Source organism: Triturus cristatus, chromosome 8 (genome assembly GCF_964204655.1).
Source record: "Triturus cristatus chromosome 8, aTriCri1.1, whole genome shotgun sequence".
NCBI lineage: Eukaryota > Metazoa > Chordata > Amphibia > Caudata > Salamandridae > Triturus > Triturus cristatus.
Window position 1 is genome coordinate 696,910,985 of NC_140591.1, and position 22,668 is coordinate 696,933,652.

General features: G+C 44.1%; 1 protein-coding gene across 2 annotated transcripts in view; it reads right to left on the minus strand.

The window, feature by feature from the left end:
• The window catches only part of STK24 (serine/threonine kinase 24), a 672,269-nt gene that overhangs the window by 48,910 nt on the left and 600,691 nt on the right, over positions 1–22,668 (minus strand). For both annotated transcript variants that reach the window (XM_085622112.1, XM_085622113.1), the window contains one exon: positions 8,671–8,782. In XM_085622112.1, the coding sequence (XP_085478238.1) occupies positions 8,671–8,782 (112 nt within the window). The remainder of the gene's footprint in view (positions 1–8,670; positions 8,783–22,668) is intronic.

Consider the following 22,668-nt stretch of genomic DNA (forward strand, 5'->3'; position numbering starts at 1 on the left):
GATTCCGACGGGGGAGGATGGCGACAAGTACTGTTTAGGTCAGTTCTTTCTCCAAGGGAATTGTGTGATGGTGTGATGACATTTGTCATCAAAGGGGGGAACTGATAGAGCGCCACGTTATTCTGAAATTTGTAGAGGTGCATCATATTCACTGTTAGTTCACACCCACATATTAATGGAAGTAGTTTAGGTGTGACATAGAAATGCATCATTAAATTTGTTTAACATAGGTGTGATTAGAAATGTAACCATGTTTTGTGAAGAGTAATGTCGTAGATCATTGCAAATGTAATTTTTAGTAGACGCATAGATAGTGTTTGGGGTTTATGTAATGCAATGTATTAGTTAAAGATGTGCCATATTAAAGATGCACGTTTAGTCTGCTTATTCGCGTATCAAGGAGTAATGAAACTAATGCTTAAAGTGTGATTTAGGAGTGTGTTTAACAATGTAAAGGCCTGATCGCATATACGTCTAAGGAGACGTTGTAGGCCGAAAATGATTTCCCTTGGTAAAGGCTTTGGATTTCGGGAGAGTGGAAAATCATAGAGAAGTGAAAAGTTTTTTGTTCCCATGTTTCTGTTGCAGATGCAAGGACATTTAGCTTGTTAGAGAGACTAGGTCTTTGTTTTAGGAGTTAGGATGGTACAAGAAGCCAACAGGGGAGTACATTGGAATTTACGGATGATACTTTCAGCGGAGAAGGTGCCTGGGACCCAAGGTCAAGCTAACTGTCGTTGGATGGAGTACAAGTTTCACTGGAAAAGTACTGGAAGAAGACCTGGCTGAAGAGGTGTGCCGAAGGGCGTGTTCTACGTTTTTGGGATTTTGTATTAGGGACAGTGCCCCGAGGGTGGAGCAGTTGAGGTTGAGATGGGAAGCTAGAAGGAGAATCTAAGAGCGAGCTCTGACTAAGTGAATGTACTTCTAAGGAAGTCTTCACTTCTGACACCTTTTTACTCTCTTGCCTGGCAGGGAAATGTTAAGTAGGGATGTCACCTTAGAGATAGAGTAGGGATAGATTAACTGATTTTCTTCTAGGTTAATGACTTTTAACATCGAGATTGGAGTCGTTTTTGCTTGCCTAATGCTTTTAGAATTGACTATTCTTCTTATATTTAGTCGGATGAGACTCTTGCGTAGAATTTCTTTTGTACTAGTGCCCATTTATTTTCTTCACCTTGTATTGAGGTGTTTGTATGTGCAGGTATTCTTGGTTGTAATAAAATCTTAAAACTTTAGATTCGAAGTCATCGGTCCTTTGGAACGGAAATTTGATTCTGGCGATTATGTATTGAGATTTGAATTTCCTCCCCTCTACATTATTTAGCAGATAAAAAGATCCTGGCGACCTGAGAGGATTCTTGGAGATTATAAGGTAGGCAAGAATCCGGTCCTATCACTAACAACCATTGACAAAGCTAATAGTCCTGGCTTGTTGTAGGTGTAATATTACTTGTCTGGATGCAATGACAAAAGCAGCAAAATACCAGTCAGGGGGCCCACTATGCTAAGCTCAGGTTTGATGTGATTTTAAGCCACGCCCTCAATTACATCTGCCACGCTACTTTGAGAGACCCCCTAGTTTTTTAATTCCACTGAAAGCTCTGGCCTCACCTCTTTCAAAAGTCACCAGCCACTACTGGTAGAAGGAGAGGGAACGTCGTTCCCCTTAGCTCGAGGCCGACGGAGACTGAAGTGTTCATAGTGTCATCTTGTGCCCCTCCACCATGTGTGCTCGCATTTGAAATGTTGTATGCAAGGCATCAAATGGCAAATAAAGGTTTCAGGGTCTTTTTAACCTTCCTAACACTGGAAGCATCCAATTTATTTGTGAGAATGGCCGAGAAGACGGTTATCTTTAGATCTTTTAATTTCATCCCATTAATCCTACTATTGCTTGTGAGGTGCGAATATGAGGTTCTTTTGTGCTTTGAACATGGTAAAGAACGTCATCAGGAAAAAAACAAATTTACAGCAAGAAGTTAAAAAATTCTCCAACTCATTTTATTTACTTTGTAGAAGCAGTTTAAAAATTGAACTACCAAGTTCCACTTTTGTTTTTAAATATAGTCACTTTACACCATTTATAAGCTCAAGTAAAACTAAAAGAAAAATGCTCTTTTCACATTTTTGTGTGATTCATTTGCTGTTTTTGTGAAGCGCACACGCAGTCAGATGAGCACAAACCTTATGCACACAACACTTTTTTAAACATCTCAAAACAACTGCCTTTAACCTCATGTATACCAATTGGATTCTTTCCATATATAAATGGCAACTTTAAGAGGACTTACTTATCGGCGTTCATCAATTAATAGTTATTTGCTCATCCGCTATATGCATGTGTCCATTATATGCAAGGCCACTGCAGTTATGCGATTATGCGGCTGCGGCGATGTTCACATAATTATAGATTTGCTGCATTTGCCACATAATCAGTCATCTGCTGCATAATCTGCAGATTATACCAAAAACATTTTTGTTTCTAGCTCAAATGGTTCAAAAGTTACTAAAATGCTGGGACACGTGTTACTGCGCAGTGAAAGGCCCTTTGCAAAGCTGGACTAGTCACCTTTTTGTTGCTTGTTGCTATATTTGGGTATGAAAATGGTACTAATGAGGTGCAACCAATGCCCAGACAGTCTTAACAAGCTTAAAAATGACGAAATAATGAAGCAATAATATTACAAAATGTGTCGCATTATGCCGCATAATTTGCCTTTCCTTGCCGCATAATTTACTCAACCCTGCCGCATAATTTGGTCCTCTCCTGCCGCATAATTCCAGTGTCCCTGATTATATGATACTATACAAGTGATTCAATGTTTATAATGTAAGGATTATGCTCTAAATATAGACAAGCTTATTGTCTAAGCCATTCACTGTTTTGTGCTCAGAGACAACAAATAGATGTACATGGATGTTTGGTTCAGATAGAAAGGCATATATTGTCTACATATATTTACATTCTAATATATAGTAAATAACATAACCCTGCTCTTACAGTAAAATCGGTCTCGTTGTTTTCTATTATGCGAGTGAAAACACAGAGGTTTTACATCATTTTCTGTAGTATCACTACCTGTTATGTCACCACGTGTGTGGTAAATGCAAACTACATATGCTAATTAGTCCCACACTATTTTTAGGACTTGCGTCTTTTTATGTATGTATGGCTACCAAACATTCGCTTATCATGAAATTGCCTTACAATTACCTTATAATTGTACAATTAATCATTTAACAGAAAAAGTAGGGATTAGGCATTTAATAGAGCAAATGGTTACATGTTTAAACCGTTATGGTTAAGTTCACGATTACAAGGTGTGCTGTGAAATGGCTGAACATTGTCTTATATAGTTTAAATGGATATTTAAATGAAACTGACATCCATAAAAGTAATTTACCTTTGTCGCACTCTTATGAAATACAGAGAAGGATGCAGCTAATCATACGTTTTAAACTGTGAACATGAAGCGCAGTTGTATGCCTACGTTCCAAGTCTTGCTGTGATCAGTGAAGGTGTGTTGAATAGATATAAACAGGACAATGGACACATTGGTGCTGAGGTTCGAGGAAAATAGCCATTATGGTGACATACTGATTTAATCACTGTCAATTACCCTTTCACCTATTAATGCATGAGATAAACAAATGTTAACTCCTACAGCAGAACACACTAACGTGTATTGCTTTTGTGGCATAACACTATAAACCAGGGCTCTCCAACCTTTTCTGTAATGAGAGCTACTTCTGATCAGTGAAAATCATTGTGAGCTACTGAAGGCCAAGTAACTCCTGCAGTGTTTCCAGACACCCAATTGCCCAGCTTCGTTGACTTTAAGCCTAATGTCCATGGAGCCCAATACTATGGTTTGATCAAAATACTGTGACTAAGAATACTATGATAGGGCTGCCATGTGCGTCAGTGAGTGCATGGTCTGTGGGGATGTATGAACATGTGTGTGAATGAATGGGATATTTGTGTTTGGTTGACTGAGAGCTAGAGAAGAACTGGCTCCGTGAACTAACACCGGAAAGCTACGCAGCCCACAAGAACGCCACCCGCAGACACCACCATTTCATCAGAGCCGCCAAAAGGGCCTCCTTCATAAACCGCCTAGACAACAATGCACACAACAGCAAAGAGCTCTTCAACATCGTGAAGGAACTTTCCAACCCCAGCTCCAACACCAAAGACATCCCACCTTCGCAAGACCTGTGCGACTCACTGACAACCTTCTTCCACCGCAAGATCACAGACATCCACGACCGCTTCAACGCCACGACCGCCCCAGCAACCACTGAGACCCCCGCCCCCACGACCACCACCCGCACCAACCACCTGCTCTCCTGGACCAACATTAACGACAACGACACCATCAAGATCATGAACACCATCCACTCCGGATCCCCGTCAGACCCATGCCCACACCACATCTTCAACAAAGCTAGCACCACCATCGCACCCCATCTCCGGAAAACCATCAACATCCCCTTCGAGACAGCAACCTTCCCGGAGAGCTGGAAGCACGCCGAGATCAACGCCTTACTCAAGAAACCCAAGGCGGACCCCAAGCACCTCAAGAACTTCCGGCCCATCTCCCTGCTCCCGTTCCCGACGAAGGTCATCGAGAAGGCCGTCAACAAACAACTGACCAGCTACCTCAAGGAGAACAGCATGCTGGACCCGTCCTAATCCGGATTCCGCAGAAACCACAGCACAGAAACTGCCCTCATCGCCGCCACCGATGACATCAGGACCCTGCTAGACAACGGAGAAACCGCTGCCCTCATCCTCCTGGACCTGTCAGCTGCCTTCGACATGGTCTGCCACCTCACACTACGAACACGCCTCCATGACGCCGACCACGCACGCAACCTAGGGGTCATCCTCGACCACCCCTCTCCATGACGAAGCAGGTCAACACCGTCTCTTCCTCCTGGTTCAACACCCTCTTCATGCTCCGCAGGATCTACAAGTGTATCCCCACCGAAACGAGAAGGACGGTCACCCAGACCGTCGTCAGCAGCAGACTGGACTACGGAAACGCCCTCTACGCAGGAGCATCGGCCAAACTCCTGAAGCAGCTCCAACGCATCCAGAACGCATCCGCACGCCTGATCCTAGACATCCCTCACAGCAGCCACATCACACCCCACCTGAGAGACCTGCAGTGGCTCTCCGTCAACAAGAGGATAACCTTCAAGCTCCTCACCCACGCACACAAGGCACTACACAACACCGGACCAGTGTACCTCAACAGCCGACTCAGCTTCTACACCCCCACCCGCCAGCTCCTCTCCGCCGACCACGCCCTCGCCTCTGTCCCCCGCATCCGAAGAGTGACCGCCGGCAGCAGATCATTCTCCCACCTCGCCGCCAAGACATGGAGCACCCTCCCCATCCACCTATGGCAGACCAAAGACGTACTGACCTTCAGAAGTCTCCTTAAGACCTGGCTTTTCGAACAGTAGCAGCATTCCCCTCCCCTAGCGCCTTGAGACCCTCACGGATAAGTAGTGCGCTTTACAAATGCTATGATTGATTGATTGATTGATTGAGAGCCTGTGTCGTATGTCCTTGTGGCACAGGACATACCTTTCACCACATGTGGTACGGTTACATGTACAACACAAATACACAACCTTTTTTTTTTTATGGGAGAAATTCAAAGTTCAGATGAATGTTCTGCAAAAATGTTCATAACAAGGAACATTTTTCTGCACTTGATGAAGCATTCTTCTGCACTTTACATTTCTCCCATTTACAAAACATGGCTGCATTTTTCAGTTATAAATATGGCAGCATGTCTACCAGCCACTGGGAGCAATATGCCTGCTGTGTGTAAATGTAAATGCGACACTTTGAAATGGGAGGCAATCCAACAGAACATTTAACTTTATGTTTAAATGCAGCATAGTAACCCCCCCACTCCTATTTTTTTCTTTATTTCTTTTCCTTTATCATTGTTTAATCATTCAAGTGCTCCCGCGTAAACCATAGGTCGCAGCACGCACCGATCCGTAGCGGAATGGGATGGACCCGATGATGAAACATGCCACCAAGGGATAACCCTAGTGGGTGAGGGTTTTACAAGAAAACTTTGTTTTCTCCTATGAAGAGTTAGTCCCCTCGGTATATATAGCTGGGTTCTTATTTTTGGTTGTGAATCTGATCTGAAGGAAGGACCCAGTCAATCCTCTCACTCCCCCTTTGTTTATCGATCTGTTTACACTGTGCCAACATCTAATTTGTGCTACTAAGCACAGATCCCAAACCTGCTTCCTTACTGAACTGGCTAGCAGCTTTTGGTCCAGCAACCACCCTAGTAGAGGTGGCACGAAATTTAAGGGTCCTGTATGATGCCAAGATATATTTTGGTATATAAGACCAAGAGGTGTTCAAGTCATATTTACACTCTATCCAAGGTTCATTTTGTTTTGTCTGTGGTTCATTGGAAGATAGTAGCCGAAGCGATCCTGCTAGTTAGGGTTCATTATTGCTTGTCCATCTATTTGGGGTTGCCAAAGGAAGGCAGTTACAAACTACAAAAGCAGCAAAACAGAGAGGGGCACGGTTATTTTACACATTGGAAAACATGATCATGTCTCAGCAAGGAGCATGGAATTTCAGTGGTTGACAATTGAAAACCGAATGCAACGCATTACCCTGTGTTTTACTTGGAAAGCAATGGACCACAAAGTGCTCAAACATCTTACTGACCTATTTGTGGACTATCAACTGACCAGACGTCTCTACTCCAGAGAAATTCCTCAACAAATTTGGAGGAAAAGTGCTGAAAGTTTATGGAGCCAAGCTGTGGAATGCCTCACTCAAAGTCCATTGGAAAGCAATGGGCTAAATTAAAAGAAGAAGCTTAAGCAGCAACGTGTTGGGGCCGTGCCGCTGGAGCATCATGGACCTCTTTTACATATAGTCTGTCTTACTAGTTTTTATGGGTGATGTTTTTTCGGAAATTTATGAAGGGAGTGTTTTACGTTTTCATTTGCCTTGTGCTGCCTTGAAACTTCTCCTGGCAGTTCTGTGTACTTTATAAATGCACTAAACTACATCACCCCATTTAACTTTTGTACTTTCTCAGCCTAGGCATCACAGGCTCTGCTCTACGATGGTTCTCATCCAACCTCTCTTCCTCTACGATCTGGGAGTCCAAGCTATCACCATCGACCTCTCTAACATTTGTTGTTCCCAAAGCTTAGTTGGAGGCCCCTTCACTTCTTCTCTACACCACTTCCCTTGTGATAGCACCTCCTCTTTAGGCTTCTCCTACCACCTCTGTGCGGCTGGGACACAAATCATCTTCTTTCCAACTAGTTCTACAATCGCATATCCCCGATTGACTCACAGCTGTAGCTATATGGTTTCATATATGGGAACCTCTTCGAATCCTGGTCCTACTTTCCATTTTTATCTACACCAAACCCTGCCTCTAGTTCTATCTACTTCCTCCCGGACATCTTGACTTTCTTCTCCTAAGCTAGAAATACTGGATTGCTCTTCAGCCCGTCGATCAGTGTTCAATAATTCTTTACTACTAATACTATACGGTCGATATCAAGCACTGAACATACCAAAGGTGCGCCTACTTCTCCCATTCCACAACGCTTACAAGATAGTCAAGTCACTTACATTTATTCATTGGATTACTGCAACAATCTGCCTTCGGGTCTCCCCTACTATTCCTTCTTCCCATTGCACAAGGTTCTCAACTTTCCCATCAAAACCGAATTCAACCTTGGTATACACACACTCACTACATCCTTGGGATGTAAAGCTGGTCGACTAAAAAACCGAACAGGGCATTCCACAAATTATTGGCAGAGTGCCATGTTCAAAGTGGTCCAAAATACGTCATCCAACTTTCTGGATGACATTTTGACTCACTATACCTCCATCAAGAACCTACAATATCTCAAACAGACTCTCTAGGTCACATCCTCACCACCTTGTTCAACGCCTAGGTGCCGATTTCTCCACCTTCTAGGTCCCCTTCACTGCAACTCATTGCCTCCTGATATTTCCAGCCTGACCATCGCTGTAAGAGTTTCAAACCATCATGTCATGCCATCTAATGTGATCACAAAGAAAAGTGCACATAATGCTGTTCAATGTATCTGGGCAGTGCAGGCACACAGGTCCTGGCATGGATGATATTCTTTTAGGTCCTGGCATGAATGATATTCTTTTAGGTCCTGGCATGAATGATATTCTTTTAGGTCCTGGCATGAATGATATTCTTTTAGGGTCTTTGGACATATTTGTCCCAAAACACACTATCCTATACAGAGACCCCAGCCCACCTCCCAACTGAATTTAAAAGGCTAAACATAATAGAGGCAAACTGCGCAATAGGCATTCAGATAGCGGAGGCAGGAAGGTGTGGCACAGCAGCGGAGAGAAGTGGCGCAGCGGCCAGATCGTCTGACTGCAGAGCCCGGGGCTCGCGGTTCGATCCCCGGCACCAGCTCAGCATCATGTGACTCTGGGCAATAGCTCACTTAATCTCCCCGATGGCCCCCAGCGCCTTGAGACCCTTAGGGGTGATCAGTTTGTGCTTTACATATACCGGATTTGATTTATTTACATATGGAAGTCCCGCTTCATTTGTATGTACACAACAGTCTCACAGTGTGCCACCTTACCTCTAGCTCCTGCAGCTGAACTGCTCCATTTTCAAGATGTTCTGGATTTTCCCGAACTGTGAAGAACCAATCATCATGTTCGGTTCCCCCGGAAGCCTGTTCATCTGGTTCCCTAAAAGGAATAACAAAATATTCAGCTTCCACTTATGTTTAACCACAATATGGTGACTTAAAGCATCACGAGTCTGATCAATATCACATAGTTTGATGTTTCCAATGGGCAGTAAAAATGTTATGTTACCCCACTTCCATGTCTAGCAATGTGGCTGAGGCGCCCTGAAATGGCAACAGTCTTTGAAGGCAGGCTTCCCTGGTTTTCAGTAATTTACCAACAGGGACAGGACTTTTATGGCTAAAGCTGGTATAAAAATTGGGCAAATCAGCAAAAGCTGGCCTTTTTTCCCCTCTAAAATTTAAAGTTGTATCAGCAAATTCAAGAAGTAATGACGTAAAAAGTATTATACTGCTGTCTAAACTACACCTAAGCAAAGAGTTGAAATATTGGTGTGTAACAAAATATTACAGAGAATTTTACACCGCATTTTATTCAAGCATCATCTCCTGGACCTTTCAGAATCTCAAAAGAAACCAATTGATGGCATTTTCTCGGTAAAAGATGGCAACCCTAAAGGTCGCTGGGGTCATACACTAGTGATTGGTCAGCTGTACGAGTGAGTTGTAAGTGCATTCAGCCTATATTGAATGGTTCATTTAAAAAATGATGATCCATCCTGTGATGTAACCTGTAGAAGTCTGCAGTTTGCAATAATGGTAAGCCTTCTTAAGCTGACCTTTTAAAAAAACATGTCTTTAATGAAATATCTGACGTGATTGTGGTGGTAAAGATACAAAACTGGTGATCTCTGACCCAGACTTTCCGGAGGCTCTTTGTTTACTCCTGGCCTGCTGGCAGCACCCCAGCCTCAGTTGAAAACCAAAAAATTGGCAAGGCCAATAGGTCTAACTTGCATTTCAATTACAAGCCAGGCCTCTTGTACAGGGAAGCATCACCACCTTTGATTAGAGAACATCAGCCAGGACCTTGTACTTGCACAAACCAATTAAGGGCTGCAACATCAGGGACAGCTACACCCTTCCTGAACCTCACATTGGGGTCCAATTCAATTCAGCATCACCTGCAGTCAATCACTCGTTCTGACACAGAGTCCCACCTAAATTGTATACTTACACCGAACTCTGCAGGCACTAAAGCACCGCGCCCTATCCATTCCTCCAAGGTCGCGCAAATGCTGTGAACGTACAAGGCGTAGCAGAGAGCACTGACACATGATCATTTTGGCCTCAGAGTTGTCCCTTATGCCAAACAAATGATGCTCCACTGACCACTTAAATTCCTCTAGCAGAGCATAGACCCTGCAAAGCAGTGCCTAATTTGAGCCTGGGGATTCCGGTGCTCAGCACCAGCACCTAATTGCCAACACCGAAGCTGGTGACCGTCTGCCACAAGGTGGCGCTGTTTGGCTAATTTACATATGACCACAACAACAGTTAATTAGTAATTCAGTATACATTAAATTATTACTATTACCTATGCCCAAGCCATTCTTACAGCTTCGGGGGCCTGGAATAGTATGAATTGTCAGACTTGGAGGAGTGTAATGGTTAGTAGTTGGGTTGTTACTATCATTTGCAGCGCTGGCAGGGGCAATGTGTGGAGCAAGCAGCAGTGGCTTCCTGACGAGAGCCCTGGCACTTCTTTTTTTTTTTTTTGTACAAATTAAGCACTGCTGCAAAGCCTCCCTTGAGCAGGCCTGGGATGGTTCAGCCACTGGCCTCTATGTTCACGAGCGGCCTGGCCTCCATATTGCCTGGCAGGAGCCTCTGCACTCACAATCTTCAGAATGACCTGACTGCATCCAAACAGAATGAAAGTTTTTTCTGACTTGCCTAATAAGTGTCAGCTTCTAGTCTGACCACACCCCTTTCAGCTTCCTCCGCCAATCACTGAAGGTGCTGTGAAAACAGACCTCTGATGTAAACACCCTGGAAGGTGGAGGGTAGAATAATCCACTCTGCCAATCCCTGATTTGTTGTCACAAATGACTATGTGAAGGGGATACGGCGACCCTCACAGCATGAGCGTTGTCACTGGAACACATATTTAATGCTAGAAAGATGCATTTGCAATATTATTCAAACTGAGTGATGTTTTCAGATTTTAGTTTCATAGGCCTTCATTCCCTTCTTTGTCAGAAGGCAGAAAGTAAGGAGGGAGAGACAATGGAAAAAGAGCAGTGTGAATAAGAGATCACACAATGTAAGTCCAACATAAATGTAAAAATACATAGGACAGTGAGAGCTGACAGCAATGAAATCCTTTGATTGGTGGTTTGAGAGGGGTTTCTAAGATGGCCACGAGAGTGACAACACCTGGCCTTCCCAAGGCAGGTGTTGTAAACAGCATGGTGGCAAGTTGGGAGGGAGAATGCAGCACAGAGAGAAGCAGGTTTGTCTTGCTAAGTTGTTGAGCTGCCTTCCAAGTGATTGTCTAGGCTACCGACCTCCAGGTTGACTGCATAGGGCTCCCAGAGAACGGCATGACTAAAGTTAGTGACTACTTTTAAAATGTATACATCCGCAATATACCCTGGGCCAGTGGTCTTAAAACGTTTCAATGCCACGCCCCCCCAGTGGAAAAAAAAAATCATCAGGCCCCCCTCGGAATTATTCTATTCAATTGCAATGTTTAAGTATGTCTAGACTTATTTAAACACTGCAGTTACTGTTTTAAAAATGCATGATTGCCAAACATACTATTCTGGTCAGACAGGCCTTGCTAACACGTCCAAGTATCAACAGGGTTATTATTAGAAGTGGGGGTTTTGAAGAATATTTGGAGTCCCTTCCCTTTTGCCACATACTCACAGCTAGGATATAAATGACAAAAGAAGTTACTGATGGTCCATTACAGAGCGGCTTATTGCTACTCATTTTTTTCAGCTTAAAACAAAGCATTGTTATCAGCATAATGATTCTTTTGGCCAGAACCTGGCACCTCCCCCCCTGGAATAACTTGAGGCCCCCTGGGGGGCCCGCCCACCAATTTGAAGCCCCCTTCCCTAAGCTGATCAAAAAAGGAGATGGACAGCCCGCAAGTGAATGACTTAAGGGGGAACGCCTAAACAAGACAATGGTTGAAGAGGGCTGATCTAAAGTCCTTTTCTGCATGTTTGTTGTGGTGGGTGGTGTGTGTTCTTTAAAGTGTGGTGCTTTGTGTGGTGACATAATGTCTGCCAGATAACTAAAGCTTTCTGCAGTCAGGCCTAAAAATGTACAGTGTTTCCAATATAGCTTCTTTCCTTCTCTCACCTTCGGCTTCTTCTACATCATAGAGTTATGAAAAGTACAGGATGCACGACATACAAATGTGCCTACCACAAGATTGTTTCAAGGTTATCCTGGCGTGACTGTCTATCCAATAGCTTTTTTTACAGAATTGAGCATCCATAATTACTGCTCCATCCATTATGTGGTACTGCAATCAATAATTGCCCAATAAAAACCATCTCATTATAAAAGACTACATGAAGGTCAAAGAAAGACTAATCAACATATGAATTGCACATAATCACAGAGAAAATGCAGTTTTATTATACCATAATTTAAGTGGTTTATACCACCAATAGGACACCATTCAGCTGCTCCAGAAGGCTTAAAGCCATTGGCTTTTCTATAATATTCTTAAAGACCGAAACGTAGCAGAGACCTCCCTTTGGTCTGAGCTTAGAGTACTAAAGTCAGTAGGTCAACATGCTGAAAACACAAGGCCCTGTCCGCCCTTCCTCTGGAATCATATCCAGTAACTCAACCCTCAGGGACTAAAAAAAAAATACATGTTGTTGGGTAGAAAGGGAGTTATGTCGTTTACATCCTCCCGTCAAAAAGAATGACTTGAATTTAACCAAGTAAAAGTCCTTCCATTTCTGTCTATGCAATGAAGGCATAATTATCCAGAGGATCAGAAAATGAAAGGATAAGGTACTCTTAGGCGACCTGTATTTTCTGTCAGAAGCCCTCTGAGTTCACACTACAATCTTGTTCATCTCAGAGGCAGCAAGGGGAGACTTTCATAGTGCCAGGACCATTGTCGAGAAGCTTTGGAACCAACACAGCTCTAGATGGGTTGTGCTGCAAGAGCAGAGCCTATGGTAATGTTTTAGTGATCCTGTACTGGAGAGATGCATTTTACTTCTATATGGGGGGGATCAGTGAGTGATGAGCAGGACTGTATAGGTCTTTAGCTAACAAGGCTGGAAAGGCTTCCAAGGCATTACCGGTTGGCTAGTGTAGATGAACAAGAGGCTTCGTTAGACGAAGTAAGCGTAGTCAAGCCTGTAGAGAATAGCAAGTGTCACCAAGGACACTTTAACTGAAACGAGAGAAACTGGGTTGGGTTCTTGAACAAGAAAGAATGATGGTTGATCGACTTTGCCTGCTAGTTGGCGTCAGCGTTGAAGGACAGGTTGGTTTTAATCATGAGTTCTAAGTTCAGGACAGGTGCAGTTAGTGGAGGCGAAACCTATTAGTAGATAAGCTAATGAAGATGTAAAGTTGCAGTCGGGAGAGTCTGATTTATGAACTTTCTTCTCCCGGGACATTGAGTCCAATTTGGGTTTGGACCATGCAGCCTGGTATGGTTTTGAGACAATGCTAACTTCTGGAGTTGGAACCATCACTGACTTGTGAAACCGCAGTAAAAGTGATGTTAATATTGGATGGAGACCAGTGTGACTGCACCCCAACACCATCAGTCAAAACGCTGATATCAGCATGAGGGCCTCAGTACCTGATGTTCGCCACCTTGAGATCACATTTTAAGTGGCACCCATCAAAGTGTAAGGTCACTTTTGCCTCTACCCTGCCACTCCATCCTGTTGGTCCTCTAACTGCAACCCCCACTTTCCCACACAACCTTAGGCCAAAGACGGTGCAACAGCTGCCCAGCCAGAATGCACCGAGGAGAGACTGTGGCCAGTAAAGAGCTGCATGTGCTTCAGCTGCAAAGAACTAAATCCTGTATCGTACTGTGCGACTGCAAACAATGAATGATGGCCCCCGGGGGATGGAGGGTCGCAGACTAGTCTTCCCCGGGGCGCTTCATGCATGAACAGCATTGGGATAGGATAGGTTGTGTGGGGGGAAGGGGCGGGTTATAGTTAGGGTTTATAAGAGTCAGGCAGGGCGTGACCGGCCTCTTCCTCACTCTGAGCACTGCCGGGAGGGCAGGGGACTATTAAAAATAAAACTTTGTCCACTCGCCCACCCTACATGCATATGGGCTGGAGGTGCGATGGTATTACAGCGTGGTTACCAAATTAGGACAAGTTGCAAGGCAAAGGTTATATCTTTGGGGGTGGAGAGTCATATGTGTGCGTATCCACCCCCTCGGGCGGGGGAACGGAGTACAGGTGACAAAAGACAGTGTGCGGTACTTCGTCGAGCAGAAAGAGTTTCAGTGGAGGGCGTTTGGTAGTAAGATGAAGGAGAGTCTGGATATATGGGAAGAGCTCAGTGAGTGGAACCGGGAAGTATGAAACAAGGTCTGAGGGCTTGGGGATGAAAGTTGGCATGAGGTGTGAGTGGTTATGGGAGGTGTGGAAGTGCCATAATTACAAAATTTACAAAATGAGATGTTATTTGTTTACATGCTGATTAAAGTTCAAATTAAGTGTTTGCAAACGTGTCCTAATAAATGGCCTTTTATGCTAAATCGTGGACATGGATTGTTTTTATTGCATGAAAGCCTATGCTGTGCTTGGATATAGGCTTAATATTATTCTTGCAATTGTATCTCTATTCAAATGTGTGTGTCCCTAAGAGACATAGATAGTTACGGATTAACTGCGATACATATTCGGTGTCATAGCATGCCATAACACTCCCTGACGTTACTAAGTATATTGCTTCAATGTAAATATAGCCTTCCATGTTGCTCTTAAAGGAATAAAACTGCTTGTTCATTCCGTTTATTGTAAGCGATATGAAGTGTGGGCTCGCCCATACGTTCTACGGCAGGTATAAGCCTTGACTGTTCGGCCTCGCTACCCCTAGAAACTCAAACTTTAAAGAGGAAGTACCTGGAAGTTCAGTGAGTTCACAGTAGTACTGCTTCCTATGCTCACAAGCGTAGAGGCAATACTTCTTAAAAGGTCTACTTGGTTGCCCTTGAGCAATACAGGAGAACTCGCCTAACAGCAGTGGCATAGCCTGGGTATCATAGGGCATGCAAGGAAAATAAGCCTCAGTTTTGGTATTACAGGTATAATTGGGGCACAGTTAGCTAATCATACCCCTGGATCTCGGTGTCACTGCACCTGCTGCATTAATGGCAGCTGCGCCCATGCTTACGGGTGTCAAAGTTCCCACCTTTATTTCTCTCCTTTCTTTCTCCATCCCTCTCTCGTCTCCTTCCTCTCTTTCATGCTCTCCTTCCTACATCTTCATCTCTCTCCCTCCTCTCCTGTCTCACACCCTTCCTTATTTCCTTCCTCCCATCGCTTACTTCCTTATTTCTGACCCCTTTCCTCTACCTTTTCCGCTTTTGCATGTACTTACCTCGTTTCACTTTCTCTCTGATCCATAACATCTTCTCCCATCTTGATTCGTTTTCCTCTCCTTTCGATCCTTTACCCTCTCATTTTCCTTCATCCCTTTCCTCTCCTACATACCTCCGTACCCCGCCCGCCTGTCCGCCCCAAAGAGTGAACGCAAAAGAGGCCCCAGGCAGGAGCTGTGTTTGAAAAATTCTGCAAGGGCAGTCTCTAATGTAAATATTGCTGGTGTAGGGCAGATGAGTCCCCTCCGACCTCTGGGCCCCGGTGCCACTGCACTAGCTGCACCACTGGTAGCTACGCCCCTGTCTTACACCAATTTACTGGAAGATTACGGAAACAGAAATTATTACCACAGTAGACACAAGACAGGTTTTTAAAATACTTTGTCATAAGGGCAGCTGAGCAAATATATTCACTACTATGGTGTGTAAAAAGTTGAGCAATCATACTTTTTAAAATTTATTTTATTTGTATATAGAATTTTAATAACAATACAAATCAAAATGGATGAATATTTGCATTTTTAATGACCGATAATAAGATCAAACAACTGTCTGTCATGTTTGATCGGTCTGTGTCATAATGTAAAGCAGTACAGAACACATCTGCTATTTTCAGTGAGGAGAACAGTCCACGATGCACAACCCGGTTTTGTGACCACCAGAAGCGGCGCTTCCGATTTCACCAACTGAAATCAAATGGTCAGTTACAACTCAAATGAGTTTAAATTAAATGATCTGTTCCACCCAAATGAATTTCTTCAAATTGAAGTTACTTCTTTAATAACTTGGACTGTATCTTCTATGTTATACATCTCCTGACACCATCATGTTTGTTACTGAATGTTTTCTACAAAACATCTTTTGAATCAATGCCGGCTTTAGCGCTGGTGGCGCCCGGTGCGACAATGTTTGTTGGTACCCCCCACATCCGTGGTGGAGGTGGTGACTACCTCCACCATGGATTCCCTCACTACCACCCTTTCACAGTGTCCCTCAAATCTCCATAACCACTCTCTTTCATATGCATTCAATTAGGTATATAGAGCCACTCATACAAGTGCAGAGTGTCAGAGCACTTTGGAACACACACACATTACACAGTGACAACCAATCATACATGTGTAAATCAGTGTATTAGAAACGTTACATAAGCCAGAGGACTACAAGGTGTAGGAATGACATGTCAGCCATACTGGCAGGCTGTAGAGTTTAAGAGTGCTTGGTCTGGAGAAGCACAATCTCAGAATTGAAAACAGAACACCACTGTTGGGGGGGGTCTCTTTAATAATAAGAATCGATTTCTACCCAAATGAACCCTTTTGGCAACATTAATATATGTTCTAATCTGTACTTCGTAGTGAGCGTGCAGTTCTTTGACAGTTAATAATTTACTGTTCTGTATTAGGATTTTAACTGAAAAACTGCAAGTAACAAAAGGAGGTCTCTTAGAAAAGCAGTAACCCACTGACCTATTTACAATATATGCACTTTGTGGTCTGCATGGTACAAGTTCTTTGCAGCAGGCTTATTAACACTCTGCTATTTTACGATCAGCTAAAACCTCAACTAGACAAAACTCTGATCCCTCTGCAAGAAGAACATTCATCACCTGAGTTATCTTCACATTTCTATTGTTGCCTGGAAATTGGTGGAGGCAAGGAACGGGGCAGCAGGTGCTTTTAAACCCAAAATAAACTTGCAAACTCCGCGCCCTCTGAAGTCAGCACCCGGTGAGGTGGCCCTATACTGGCCCTGTTTTTCGGAATCCACATGACATATATGTTGTTAATCGGCCCCAATGCATTTCAGACCCCTATGGCCCTTCTTCAGAGGGTGCTTCTTTCTTAAGGGACCAAAGGCCAGCAGCGGCTCCTCCGCTATGGAGGGGGAGCGTCGTCACCCCCCCCCCGCCAGCAACGACATCAGCTGCAAAACTTGAAAAATAAAATGATAATAAACCATGTTTATTATTGTTTTACTTTTTTCCTACAGTGGAGTCTTGGGGGCGGGGCCAGGAAATGACAGGCATTGAGGGGGAGTGGTGGGCACTGCTCTCAGTGCACATGGCGGTTTGGCCGGCCGTCTCAGGCCGGCCAAACCATCATGCACACTGAAGCGGTCTCCAACCCGAGCTGTGTTGCCAGGTTGGAGACAGCAGGCACAGGCTCCCAGTCTCTCTAGTAGAGCAAATCGAGAGCACTCAGGCCAACCTTGACGCTGCTCTCAAGCTGTAGGAGCAGCGTCAGGATTGGCCGCAGGGCAGTCTTGGAGCCTGTGCCTGCAGTGGAGCCAGAAGGGTGGCAATGCTGAAATTTGACGGGATTCAGGTATGTTTTTTATTTTATTTTTATTCGTTTTTTGATTTGTCCACCCCCCCCTAACCCTGCCATTTTCCCCCGACACCAGCCACGACTGGAAAAAGCCCAGTGTATTAGCAAGTCGTTGTGACGCAGTCACCTCTCAACGACTTGCTAATACACTGGGCTTTTGGTCCCTTACATTGTGGTGTATTGTTTATAACATGTAGTCCTTCTCATATGCTTTTTTTTTTTACAAAGTTATTTATTCAGTTTTGGGATAAACCAATTTGGTATTGTTCTGTTGATTTTGATTAATGTACCACCTGAAGAAGGACCATATGTTGCCGATATCCTTTAGGGCTGATTAACAACATATATGTCATATATGGATTCCGAAGATGTTTTGCAGAAAACATTCAGTAACAAACATGATGGAGTCATGAGATGTATAACATAGAAGCTATAGTCCAATAAAGAAGTAACTACCATTTTAAGAAATTCATTTGTGTGGTACTGATCATTTAATCTAAACTTATTTGAGTTAGACCTGATCATTTGATTGCAGTTGGTGAAATTTGAAGCGCCAGTATTGGCGGTCACATAATCAGGCTGTGCATCATGATACTGTTCTTCTCACTGAGAATGGCAGTTGTGTTCAGTTTTGTTTGTGAACTGGGATGGAGCACACACCATAGTGCATGACTAAAAAGGAGAAAACATTTTGAACAACTCTTTTGTAATAATTGTGAGTGCAGTTCAAGAAACTTTGTATAGGCAACATAATGTAAAACAGTGCTAATACGTACCATACCGACATATACAATTTCTATCCCATACTGGTTTTTCTCAGTGTCTGTAACATTTTGCTAACCTAGAACAAACCAAACACCCTGACCCAGACCCCAACTTAGCTCTGCTGCATCGTTAACATGTAAAGGGCTTGCCTATGCTTCCCGCCTCTACTAGAATAGGTGATAAGAAAGGGGGCAGTGCACAAGCATAGCCATCTCAAATTCCACAACCATCTAGCCTGTTTCAGCCGGTTATTCTTCTAATGTAGTTTATCAGTGTGAAACAAAATCTCGTCCCATAAATGTGCCACTACTTTTCTTCGGCTCCCTCTTCCCTTCTCTGCGTTTAAGGCCAAACTCTCTGCCCCAACCCATTTAACTCATTTTCCTTCCCACTCGTCTAGGAATGCAGTAGCATTGCTCTTCCAGGACATTGCTATGCGTCGCTTTGCCAGCATCATTGCCAGATCTACATATCTATTACCTGCTTTACATTTTCTAGGTTTAGGGAAGAGTCCTAACAATCAGTCCTCAGATCCCATCTGTTGCAAAATATATATGTATATCTCTTTAAATTCATATGTATGCATTCACACTAACATGAGGCCCAGAGCTCTAAAGGGGTTCCTATCTGACCTTGCCTGGACAAGCTTCCAGCAGCTATTCTGAATCAGCCTTAAAGGTCACTTTCCTTGTCCTGACGTCATCATAAGTTTCCTTATCTGGTTGTGCAAGTTGCTTACATAGTGCTGAGCCAGCCTTTCTGGTCTGCCCATATCTAGCCATTTATAATTGGCATGTTACACATCCCTGTTAGCCATATTTGGCTTGGTGCCTTATTCTAGTTCCGCTGACATGGCATTACTAAATGTATATAGCACCCAGAAACCTGTCACTCTGGGAAGAAGCAGTCTGAGAGTCCCTAAGGTGGCAGATCTGACTTCTTCCTTGCTAATTAGCAATGATGCACAGGGGCGGCTGGTGGATTTTGAAACTGGTGGGGCGAAAAATTTGTACCCTTGTACAATGCGCTAGCGAAGCGAGCGAGCCCGAACTGAAAAAGGAGGGTGCGGGGGGGTTTCCCCCCGCAAGTAAATTTTGCAAAAAATGTATTCAAATGGTGGGTTTTACACCACATATTTACTGTAAATTTTTGCAAAAACGGGATCCAAATATAGCATTTTAAAGCACAAGTGTGAAGAAAACATATAAAAAATGTGCTCAATCCTCTAACTGTTCTGCTTGCAAAACGACCCCCAAGCCAAGCACACACAGCCAATGGGAAGAGGCCCTCTAAGTGTTTTCTACCTGTAACACATCTCTTCCTCTTTACTGTATTGGTTAATGAAGTCATCAAGGCTCACACCATTGGTAAGACGGTACATTGCAAATACTTTGAAAATTAGATGGCGAAAGAGATCCATCCCAGGATTGCAGTTCACCCTTGATTTTTTTAAGATTAGCCAGACAAACAGAAATTATATTTCAGCACTACTATCCCCTTAACTACCGCAGCAGAGTCAGTCACCCTGACCCTGCCGTCCGGGCCCGCAGGCAACAGTAAAGTAAATTATCGGATTCGCAGCAGAGTAGACAGACAGTGATAAAAATGAAAAACAACAGTTAAACAGTGTCGCTTAGCGGCACCATTGCCTTGGACTGGTGTCCGCAAGGGGGGCTGATGAGACTCCCCCAATCCAGTGTCCGGCTTCCGTCCTGCCTTAAACAAGTGTGGATGGCTCTCAGCTCACATGCGTAGGTGAGTTTGGCTCAATTATCAGAGCGCTCGCCTTCGGCCTGGGAGAAACGGGTTCGACCAAAAAACAAATATTTAGGTAGAGATTAGCGCGCCTTGTTATCCTAAAGCACTCACGCTAGAGGTACAAATAATAAATATATTTTTAGGGCCCCGTGTCAGAAGAATGGTAAATCAAATCGGCAGGCACACGGGGTATCCGGAGGGGAGTTTGGGCGCTCACTAACTTTAAGGAGGACCGGTCCACATATGGTCTGTCTATTAAGGTCCAGCCCAAGGTCGCTGCGTCGGTGTTTTTGGGGGGATTTAACAGTTCAAGGCAGGATAGCCGGCTGCCTTCTGCATCCGAGGGTGCTGGTGTTCAAAGTAGGTGGACTCACATAGAGGCGCTATGGCCGCTCTGAGGCCGCGACCGCTGGGGGCGTGGTGAGTTTGCTGGGGGCCCTGGTGGTAACAGGCGGCACGGGGGAGAGGGTGCGCGCGATTTCGCACCTCTGTGCCACGCCGCCTGGTCTTGTGTCAGCCAGCCTTGTTCAGCTGGACACGCCGTGTCCCAGTCCCGGCCACCGCGCCGTATGTGCATAACAGTTACACTAAAAGCTTAAGCTGCCACTCAAAGTGTGAGGAACCGGGTTGTCGCCGTACATGATGGGGGAAGGGAATAAACAAGAGCTGGTATCACACTTCCACCAGGGGACCTGCAGCCATCAGTACAGTCAGTAATGGTTCTCTCAACTCCAGGATAGCTCCATGGGTTGAGCGTTCGTCACAGAAGCATGGAGATATGCAAATCTTAGTCTCTCTTCCAGGCAGCAATGTTATTATTACCCCGTGTAGAGGCTCATGGTGTGGGCCACTACACGGGGTAATAATAACATTGCTGCCTGCAGCCCTTTGAAAAGGCAGGAGTGCACCGTGAGCTAGATAAAAGTATAATAGTGCCTCTTCTACGTCAGGCGCGCAACGCCCATTGGACTCAAAGGGCTTCAGCCCCCCCCGTTGTGTTTGGCTGCCCGGGAATGAGACAGCTTCCCGGCGCACACACAGCCGCACCCAAGTACTTCACAGGTCTTTAAAAGACCTTTTGCTTGTTAATGAGGCTTTGATGGTTTTCACCCCCGCAGCTCCACTCCGACTTTTGCTTGAAGCATCAGCCCCCCCCCCTGAAATTTGACTCTAGTTGCGCCTCTGGTTAACAGTGTAGTTCAGTTTTTTTAATTCCTACTTGGGGCAAGTTAGTAGCCCAGTTCACTGGAGTCAGACTCACCAAAGTATTGGCGGGGCCGGGTCATGCCAAATGCCCTGTCCAGCCTGTGGAATGCCCAGAGCTCTGTGCGGTGTGCTTTATGAAGGACCCGTGAATGAATGAGCACCTCAGACCCTTTTGACATACACAAAACACTTATTTATATAGTAAATATTCTGCAAATCGCCTAATGTTGTTCACCAAAGATGTCTTTCCTTGAGACCAGAAATAGGGAACGAGACCTTAAACAAAAATCTGTGTGTAGGTTGATTGATGGGGGATATTAGCAAGCCAGAGAATACATACCTCACACTAGAGTTGTTGTCACAGTAAGTCAAATCACAACACTCCCACACACTCTGATGGATTTTCCAGCCAAACCTAACTAAGGTACACACTTTGCTGCATATTAGATATGCAAATAAATATATGTATACATTTGGATTTGATCATATGTAAGCCACACATTCACGTCTATTTTACCCTTTGAAGCACGGAATATTTTAGGCAGTCGTGAGCCTATATTTAAAAATCAATGCACAATAGCAGACATGCCAACCCTCCCGATTCAGGCGGGAGACTACCGATTTCAAGGCTAGTCTCCCGCCTCCCGATTCCTGCAAGCAAAAACCCGATTTCTCGGGGACACAACACTTGCATTGCTGGAGCAGAGTTTTCTGTTGAAAATTTATCGGGTTTTGAAGCTCCAGTTTTGTCTATATGTTAAGAATTAAAATACTAATTGTAATCATTAATTATTTGTTTCTGTGTGAAATTCTAACTAATCAACACGATTAACAAGAGAAATTACACGTGGGAATGCATATATGTTGCTTAATAATAATGTGCAGGTTTAATTAAATGAATGTTGCTAAGTGCTGTTTGTTTAAAGCACAAAACGCTTTTGAAATAATGTGTATTAATGCTTTACTGTGTTGCAAAAGGCTAGATAATTACATACACATAAGGGTATTAGTGGGGTTAACACTGTTTAATCATTGCGATGATGTAGTAACGTTGTTTGTGTTTCTTTCAATTAAGATGGTACGTTTTGGCCTAAGAGAAAATGGCTGCCGTTTACAGCCTGTGCTCGAGTAAGATGAGATGACGAGAGGCCTTGTTGAAAGTCACCTGACTATGGCTTCTGCTGGAGTTTTGAAAATTTCTGTGATGACAGCGACTCCAGGCAATCGTCCAGATAACCTTGGAGGGAAAGAGAGCCACAATGAACTTTGTGATTACAGTGGTGTTTCGCTATGGTTCCGAGGAAGAACATTTATAAAAGATACATTTGCAAACTCGAGTTTCCTTCTTCCGTCTTTTTATTT